General features: G+C 43.7%; 2 protein-coding genes across 2 annotated transcripts in view; both read right to left on the bottom strand.

Moving 5' to 3' along the window:
• Nucleotides 1-9,482, bottom strand: part of LOC111958657 (putative neural-cadherin 2) — a 79,524-nt gene that overhangs the window by 41,255 nt on the left and 28,787 nt on the right. Inside the window, 1 exon segment of the mRNA XM_070437330.1 lies at nt 6,562-6,729. Within this exon segment, the coding sequence (XP_070293431.1) occupies nt 6,562-6,729 (168 nt within the window).
• Nucleotides 7,067-8,868, bottom strand: LOC111959075 (beta-galactoside-binding lectin-like). The gene is made up of 3 exons (XM_023980503.2): nt 8,766-8,868; nt 7,965-8,124; nt 7,067-7,204 (listed from the first exon to the last, which is right to left on the bottom strand). Exons 1-3 carry the CDS (start codon nt 8,825-8,827, stop codon nt 7,172-7,174), a joined length of 255 nt encoding a protein of 84 aa, XP_023836271.1. The 5' UTR covers nt 8,828-8,868; the 3' UTR covers nt 7,067-7,171.

Here is a 9,482-nt window from a genome sequence, read left to right as displayed (position 1 = left end):
ATATCTACACTACTGGAGATTCTGAGATTCTTCCCAACGTCAGTATTGCTGACATGGCTGTTGTTACGGGATGTCCGTCTCGCTTGTTCTTTTTTCTTCCTCGGAAAGAGGAGAGGAGAAAAGGATCGGTGGAGCCAATATGCCACGCGAGGTAATTAGACATTAAAATGCTATTTTATTGAAACACCGAAGACCGAAAATACCGAAAACACTTTGGAAATTACAAAAATAACAAACATCGACGTAGACAGACCTAAACTACGAACTTACATGAAACGAAGACACATGAACAGGAACGACCGAGACGAGACAGTACCGTGTGGTGCCAACAAACCAGACACCGCGCAATCACCCACAAACCAACCAGTTGGAGAACAACCTAACCCTTAAATGACTCTCAATTAGAGGAAAACGCAAACAACCTGCCTCTAAATTAAGAAGCCATACCAGGCACCCAAAAACCAAACATAGAAACAGCAAACATAGACTGCCCCACCAAACCTCACCCGCCCCTGACCATCACACACCATACACAAACAACAGAAAAACAGTCAGGAACGTGACACGCTTCCTACCTTTGCAAATCGTCCATTTATGGATGCATAAGAATTGACAGATCTCAAAGCAGAGACTGCTGTAATGGAATGGTAGCCTTTGAGTCCAGTCTGCAAACAAAGGCATTTCAAATTTCCTCATTGACTGCACTGGGGTGTAACCAGCACTGTCTTGGGACTCCAAACCAACAATGGAAAATTTGAAATTCAAAAATGGGCAACCGGATAGATTTCAAACCTTTTGAGGTGATTTCTGGATCATGCAAACTGCGCACTTTCTGCGAGCCAACTGTCTATCCCCGACTGTGACCAGCCACTGTCAGTGAGCGTTGGAGCCACTGTCCTGACTGAGCCACATGTCTGAGCGAGCCACTGTCTGACTGACCACTGTCTGCTGAGGCCACTGTCTGACTGAGCCACTGTCTCGACTGAGCCACTGTCTGAGTGGCAGGTCTGAGGGCCACTGTCTGACTGAGCCACTGTCTGACATGGAGCAACTGTCTGAGTGAGCCACTGTCCTGTGCGACCGTCGAAGGGCCCACCTTCTGTTTTGTGATCTGGAAGCCACTGTCTTAGACGTGAGACCGAGCTGTCTGTGAGTGTGGAGCGCGAGTTCGTGTCTTGATGTGAGGCTCCGGCTCTGAGCTGCTGAGTCTTATGCATAGGTCTTGGGTGAAGTTGATAGAGCAGAGAGCGGAATGTTGACCAGTGTCCGATGTGCACTGATCCTTGTCTACGTGAGTAAGACCCCCTACTGGTGGCTCGTATAGTGACGCACTATCTTGTTGCTGGACGTGAGTGCCGCACTGGTCTGCGCGTGTACTCGAAGAACAGTATGTTACGTAGATCCTTGACGACACTGTATTCTTTGTGTGAAGATAGTGAGACTTCTAAATCCTACACGATCAGTACATACGTCATGGATTGGAGAAAAGTCAACCCCACTGCCTAAACAGACCAACAACAAAGAGAGTGATGATATGTCTCACTCAGCATAGCGTAGCGAGGTGTGAGAGACAACACCAAAAAGAGTTGACAGACCATGTCTGAACTACGTATTAACCAACAATTCATGACCATTTCTCTGCTCCACAACAAACAAGTGAACAGAGAATGCAAGAGCCATTCTGAAAAGGGAGCCAACCACATTTAGAAAGTAGCATTGTTTACTGTATGGTCCCATGTATGACTACAGCTCATCTGTTGTGATGGGTAGACTGAATCGCTATAACGACATAGGGCACAGATCTACAAGATAAAGAGGACGGTTCTAAGCGGCTGAGAACACCTGAAAAATTGGATATTAGAACGGAGCAATCACGCGATAAGGCTCTCAACATCCTTTGTGCGCGGTGCTCCGAGTGGAGAGACGCGCCTGCCTCTCAGCTCCTCTTTCTTAGGTCATGCGATCTGGTAGGCGATGCCTATATTAGCTCGGCCCATTGAACCCGCAAGACGGGAGTGCCCTCTCTCGCTGTGCTAACGCCTCAACTCGTACCCAAATTGACATTAACACTCAACAGTCGATAATCATTATGAGGCAGAGATGATTCATAAAGTAAAAAGTTTGGTGTGACATGTTTGTCCAACTTTTTTTTATGCGTTCAAAAAAGCTTAGACTTGTTTGTGAGCCCGCGTTTGATAATATAATGTCTGTTCTATGCGGAAGTGCATTACATGGCCGTGAGATTTTAGGTTCTATCCCATATCTATGAGAAACTTTGTAATTTATTTGTGCTGAGCTATCATTTTAGACTTCTGTCCCTGGTCATTTAGATAAAGGTGCATAATACTAAAATATATCTCGTAAATCCAAACTAGTACTATGTCCACATATCTTGCTATTTGGATATTCTTGCACTGCATGTGCAAAATGGACCTCATTAAGAAGTCACCCCCATACCGGGGACTCAACTCTGAATGATGAGATCATTCGCTATGTGAAGGCATCGCAGTGAGGCTTCATCGAACCCCCACCACTATCCTCTACCTGAGAATCGACTGAAAGCTCCTGACACTCAAGAAGAGCAGGTAGATAGCCTTCGTCTGACATCTACACAGACCGTATTCTCTTCGAATGTGCGATTATCTCCTCTGCTTCTTATTCGTATTTACTCATCCCTCATTTCTACTTCTTTCCTCTGCCTCTCTGTTGCCTTGCTCCTTCACCCCATCACCTGCAATCCTAAAAGCGGTCCCCTTCTTAAGGAGCTACCATATAAAGTTTAAGCGTGTACCTCAATAGAGTTGATGCAGCCGTCCACTAATTGTCTACTCCCGCCGTTGGAAAGTGTGAAGTTTATGAAGAGACTTTTCTGTTAACCCTTTAAGAGATTTAAATTATACAGCAGGTATATGCATATGAAAGAAAAAGCAGGCGCAAGCCTCTCGTGATTTTGTGAAGCATGTCTTAGAAACTAAAGAATAATGAGTGAGATGGTGAGCCTTATAAAGAATAATACAAATGACTGAATGAGGAAATGTAACATAGAGTAACAAGTAGCGTGGCCTAAGGGAGGAGGAGCGAGAGGGAATAAAGACCATGCTAGAATCGAAACATAAAAAATTGGAGTAGTGGCGCGTGTTTAACTCGAGTGATAGAATAGAGAAGCACTCTAATTTTCACATTGCCACTTCCACCAAAAAACGCGGGATAAGTGACACTAGGCAACAAGTGGGCAAGCTCTCAGGTTGGAGAATTGCTAATAGTGGAACTGCATCATATTGAGAGAACTGACAGTGTTGAGAATTTTTCACAATGGTCACTATACACATTTATTCTTTCTGTGTTACCTCGAGCTTTTTCTTAATATGTCATGATTCCCGCGTCTTCTCTCACGTTTTTCAACTTATCATTTGTGTAACAGAAAACAGACTCCCTACTTCGCATTTATTCTACTAGCATCAATCGCATCCAAGCCCACTCTATTGTCACCATCTCCTTATCCTCTCGCAGCAGTACAAGCTGACCTTAACAACTACACTTCTCCACACACGCTACTGTGCTAGGTGTGACACTATTTAACACATGCGTCCTCTCCTTGTCTCCGATCTTCACCTGTACTCTTGACTTAGCCCTCTCAAGAGCGTGAGTGACAGATTGTTAGTACGAATAACTACGATCCGAGTGGAAATAAGAAGGTGACCTCCTCTCTTAGCTACTTCGTTTGTGCATTAGATGCGCTTGTTTAATGTTCTCACAAGCTCTGGTGATATGTGTGAATCAGTCTAGTAAGCGTAACTATGCACCGTGCAGACTTAATTGAGAGCTGCTAGCAATCCAGTGAGTTAAGCACAAATGGCAGACAAGCGCCAAACTTAAAAAATTAAAGTCTACTCTTACACATCAAAACAAATTATCAAAGACTTTCAATGAAATCACTACATGCAGATACACCCATTAACTTATATAGCTATCATCTTTGCTTGTGAATTCAGCCAACATGTCAGATTTTCAAAAAGGCTCTCTTTTTCTTTTTTTTTCTCTCATTTGCTTGATTGACGGAAAGCACCACACAAACGATTATTGTCTATAGTTCAGTACAAGCCACATAATAAACACAGCCATCTTCTTTCCAGCCACTAGCAGAGGAGCTCAAGCAAAAATCAGAAAATTACAAAACGATGAAAATTCTAACACTAACCTTTGAGATCTTTCATCCCAGATTGACAACTCAAGGACTTCATGTTACACAATTACATTATGTTTTGTTACGAATAAGTTACCTACAGATATACTTATATCCAAAAATCTCAGGTTACATTGGCGCAGTTGACGTTCAAGGTAATGGTTTGCTCCAAAACATTCGGTGATTTTGCAGAGAGCCACAACCCAAATTTACAGAAATACTCATTCATAAATGTTGATGAAAATACATTGTGTTATGCATGGAACTTTAGATAAAGTTCTCCTTAATGCCAACCGCTGTGTCAAGATTTTCAAAAGTAAGAGAGCTTTATACCGGAAAAAGAGCAACACCACATAGAACAATAATCTGAGTAACAAGCGCTCAGAGCCCAAACAAGCCAAAAAAAGATACCCTCCATGTTTGTGGAGTCAACAAAGTCCAGAAATGAGCATAATAAAAGTATTCGCTTATACTTTGATGATCTTCATACAGAATGCACTTCCCAGAATCCCAGTTCCCACAATAAATGTTTGATTTGTTCGATAAAGTCCATCAATTCTTATGTGCCAAAATACCTCATTTTTGTCTTGTCATTTTGTAGGCAATTTTTAGGGACAGTAAGGAGGGCCTGCGTCTGTGTGACCGTAGACATACGTGTAGGTATTGTTACGGGCAGGACTAAGTACGCTAAGCTGTACCCACATGGGGTATACAGAAAGGTTACACAGGAGAGCACGAAGTGTAAAGAGGCTGGCACTGGATAATATGATCAAATTTTGGTGTTCTGAGTCAAGATTCGAGCAGCCTTGTTTTAGCACTAAACTGAAGTTTGATGTATTAGTTGATGTATCCGGTAGCGCGGAAGAGAGGTAAAAGAAGCATTGCAAGTAGTCGAGAACCTAGAGAAGGGTGGCAAAAGCGAAGTGAGAATACAAAATGATTTTCTGCGAATCGATTTTATGCGACAGAAAGTGTATCATATTTCTTTTTTTAATATTACGTAAGAATGAAAAAGCGTCCTTGAAACTAGGTCTTGCACTAGTTCGTCAAAAGAGAGATCAGGTCCAAGTAATGCGAGTCCTTCACAGTTTTATTTGAGATGAATGTACAACCATCAAGATTCAATTGTCAGATTCAAACAGTGATCCTCTTGTTTTTCTTGAGACCCTAAACAAGGCATCTCTGTTTTGTCCGAGTTTAAAAAGTGAACATTTGCCGCCATTCCACTTCCTTATGTCTTGAAACACAGGCTTTTCCAGGCCGAGGGCCAATTTTGGGCGCATCACCATGTTTCATCGAAATGATACAAGCCTGTGTGTCAATCCGCATAGCAGTGAAACGTTAAACATTATGTTGTCCGAATGACATCTACAAGAGGTAAAATATAAACTTATTAGCGTTTAGTACACCAATCCAAAACTTGATGACGCCCGCTGGCAGGTTCGCAGGCGAAAGTTCAGACGAAAAGTCATATTACAGTTCGTAGAAACATTGTCAAACTAAGTATAGAAAGACTCAATCATCTTAGGAATGTTTTTTATCATACGATATCTTCAACTAATGTTCCAACCGGGAGAATTCCCTTGTTCTTCGAGAGAAACTGCAATGCGAACGCTAAGCTACCTCTCACTGGAATGGCGCTCGTGGCACTCTGCCAGACCCTCTGACTCAATCCCCTCTCATTCCCCCCTCCTTTATAGTAGAAGCATCAAACAAGGTTCCTAAAGCTGTTGACATTCTAGTGGAAAGGCCTTAGTGGTAGAGTGCAATAATATACCCTCAATTTCCACATGTTACTTAAGAGGAGAAGCACTGGGAGGGAGGCGGCGGGGGTAAGAGGAGAAGCACTGGGAGGGAGGCGGCGGGGGTAAAGTGTGATGTTTCAGTTTCGTCAGGTGAACTGCAGCAGGGTTGTGTACTCGCCTCGGCAGAAATGTTTCGAAGCACCCTGCTAAACATGCTGATGGTTGGGGAAAGTGAAGTGCGTTTTCTACTACCGCTCCTCAAGGCTCTCTTTCCTGATGAACAGGATGGGAATAGTCTCAGAGAACTACTTTCCCCTCCGACAGGGAGTAAGGTCCTAGAGATGCTGATGCCAGTCTGTCTGGAGGCACTAATAGTAGCCTAGTCACCAGTATCTTGGTAAGCTGCTGGTGGGGTGGGGAACTCCTTTTGGGGGGTCTTTATTATCTTGGTCAGTTGGAAAGAGATTAGGCTATYATGTTGGAACATTCCCCCAAGTTGCAGTTGGTAGAGCATTGAACCATCTCTACCACAACCACTACTACCAGAAACCTATGTATGGTTGTGGTTGACCTTATATCATAGTGTCACCATCTCTCCTGGTTAAGGAACAGGTCACTATGAGGTCCACTCACCACTATCTTGGCGTCGCGAACGATGTTCTCGGACACGGTGACCCAGTACTCTAGCTGCTCCCACTGGGGCGGCTGGTTGTGCACGTTGGTGATGATGACGGTGAGCTCCACAGAGCTGCTCCTGTTGCCCCCGTCTGTGGCCACGATCTGCTGGCTGATCCTCGACGTCTGACCACAAATAGAAGAGAGGAAGGAGGGGTGACACGGAGGTTAGACATGGAAATCATATGGAGCTGAAAAAAACCCATGGTTGAAACCACTCTTGGAAGCATCTCTGTCACATCTTAAATRTACCTTCATGTGCAAATGAATGAGCATGGAAACAGTCTCCATCAGTTTGTTCCAATCCACTAAGTAACAGATCAGATGCAGCATATTTACAACCTTATCCACTTAGTCAGTGTCATGACCTTCCAGTGACCTCCTCCTCTAAACCACAACCTTCCTACTKTCTACAGAAGACTGCTCTGATGTCGTTCATCCTTACATCACGCGAGAGATANCTTGATGACCTTGACATCTCCGTCAACCATGATGTTGGTTGTACTATTTGCAGTCGCCAAGGCGATTGGGGAAGTTCCATCATGTGGACCGTCCTGGCAGCTTGATGTTAGAACTGCTCATTGGTAAGTTGAGGACCAAGCTGGAACGGGGGATGAGAAGAGAGAGCAGAGAGAGAGAGAGAGAGAGGACAGAGAGAGAGAGAGAGAGAAGAGAAGAGAGAAGAGAGAGAGAGAGAGAGAGAGAGCGAGAGAGAGAGGAGAGAGAGAGAGAGAGAGAGAGAGAGAGAGAGAGAGAGAGAGAGAAGAGAGAGAGGAGAAAATGTTTAGAATCTCATTTACCAGCCAGTGTCTTGTAGTCTGCAGTCTGTTAGCAGTCAGGCCACATGGGAGGGCTGGCAAATCATTGAGGCCAAATTATAATGATCTACTGCCTTCATTTCTGTAGACTTTATTTGAATGCTCCTGGTTTAATGACTTATTTGTAATGATTCAATTCAACAGTTGGCGGCTTACACGCTTCCTAGTGAGTCAAATCTATGAGCCATTGAGATTACTAAACTATAAAACTTGTATCTCCTCTATCAGATTTACTTATACAATTAAATGCAGTTATAATCACTGGTGTAGACTCCATAACTGTTACATATTATATTTGCAATTAGATCAACAGACCTGTGTGACCAGACTTGACATATGACCAAATGTTTAAACTTGGTGATTATTATCACACACCCACACACACACACGACACACACACACACACACACACACACACACACCACACACACACACCACACACACACCACACACACACACACACACACACAAACACACACACACACACCACCAACACACACACACACACCACACACACACACACACACACACACACACACACACCTTGAACTGCTCTCCATCCTGGAAGGGGAAGTGGCCTTCCTGGAGTTCGTCTCCCCAGGTTCCTCCAGACAGAGAGTTACACACAATGTGTCCGTGGCTGAAACGAGGGTTGAAGTGGAGGGCGTAGTTGTCACTGTCGTGGCCGATGTTGATGGAGAAACTACGGGGGGGTAGAGATGGAGGAGGGGGGAGATTTAGAGAGAGCGAGAGAAAGAGAGAGAGAGGGAGAGATGGGGGGGAGATAAAATGAAACAGGAAATGAGATATGATAATTCAGCCCAAAAATGTAACACAATAAGTTCTCCATGCTCGTGGTTTGTTTTTGCTTAGTCAAATTGAAATGAAACCATGTCAATAACCGTGACAACCTTCTTGTATGTATATTGTGGGCTGCAAAGGCCCCCAATGTGACATCCAGGGCTACAAACACCCAAAACAATAGTTGAAACCAATAGTTGAAACCAATAGTTGAAACCAATAGTTGAAACCAATAGTTGAAACCAATAGTTGAAACCAATAGTTGAAACCAATAGTTGAAACAAATAGTTGAAACCAATAGTGACTTGTACGTGCACTGTTTGCAGTGTTTCCCATATACACTTCTAGTTGGTGGGCTGCGAAATACACCAACAGTACAATCAGCTACAAGCACCAAAACATTCCATTCATACCAAGAGTGTCAGGGTTCTGCTAAATCTTGGGAGTGAGCAGTGGGTGAGGCACCAGGAGTGTCTCTAGGACTAATGCTAGGGGAAACACTGTGTTGGGTTTGGGTGGAAAGGTGAAGTGTCAGGATCTTACTTAGAGGCTCCAGACTTGGTCTTCCCTGTGAACGTCATCTCCTGACCCTGCTTGAAGGACATGTTCTCCACACGGAACGTCTAGGAAGGAGATAGGAGAAATTAGACAACTAAGGAGTTAACAAATGGGATAAATACACAGTAATAAGCGTCTTACTGCACTGAGCTCATAGAAAACAGTTACCTTGCCAAATGAACAGTACAAATAGCAAAGACAGAGTAAATGAGAAGTGGTGAAAATAAAACTCATTGGTCTGCAGAGTTTGGTTCCCATAACAGGGATAATGTTCATCTAGGCCCAGTTGACATGACGATGGAGTTGACATGACGATGGAGTTGACATGACGATGGAGTTGACATGACGATGGAGTTGACATGACGATGGAGTTGACATGACGATGGAGCTATGAACCTTATTTGATCATCCTTAGAGTGTCAATGACATCTGTATGAACTCGTAGTTGACTTTAGTGTTTTTGTAAACGGTTATCCATAACTTTGGGGTTACTGCCGCATACACTTACAGCTCACGAGCTGCTGAGGGGAGGACGTCTCAATCATTACTGTGCTGGAATAGGACTTGTTTCTGGTTTTTTTTGTGAATGGATAAACGTATCAAACACGTAGAAAACCACATGATATGATGTGTTCACTACCACTCACATTCATTCGCAGCTACCAAGATCATTACAGATAAGACCCGTCCTCCAGCTCCACA

This window comes from Salvelinus sp. IW2-2015, linkage group LG35 (genome assembly GCF_002910315.2).
Source record: "Salvelinus sp. IW2-2015 linkage group LG35, ASM291031v2, whole genome shotgun sequence".
NCBI lineage: Eukaryota > Metazoa > Chordata > Actinopteri > Salmoniformes > Salmonidae > Salvelinus > Salvelinus sp. IW2-2015.
Note: the sequence above shows the minus strand (reverse complement) of the source record. Positions and strands in the feature narration are given on the sequence as shown.

Excerpts from the sequence above, each read along its gene's own strand:
- LOC111959075 (XM_023980503.2), bottom strand. The coding sequence starts at position 8,827 with ATGTCCTTCAAGCAGGGTCAGGAGATGACGTTCACAGGGAAGACCAAG. Across the intron at positions 8,125-8,765 it reads ACCAAGTCTGGAGCCTCTAA|TTTCTCCATCAACATCGGCC; the intron begins GTAAGATCCTGA and ends ACCCCCCCGTAG. Across the intron at positions 7,205-7,964 it reads AGGATGGAGAGCAGTTCAAG|CTTGGTCCTCAACTTACCAA; the intron begins GTGTGTGTGTGT and ends CCCCCGTTCCAG.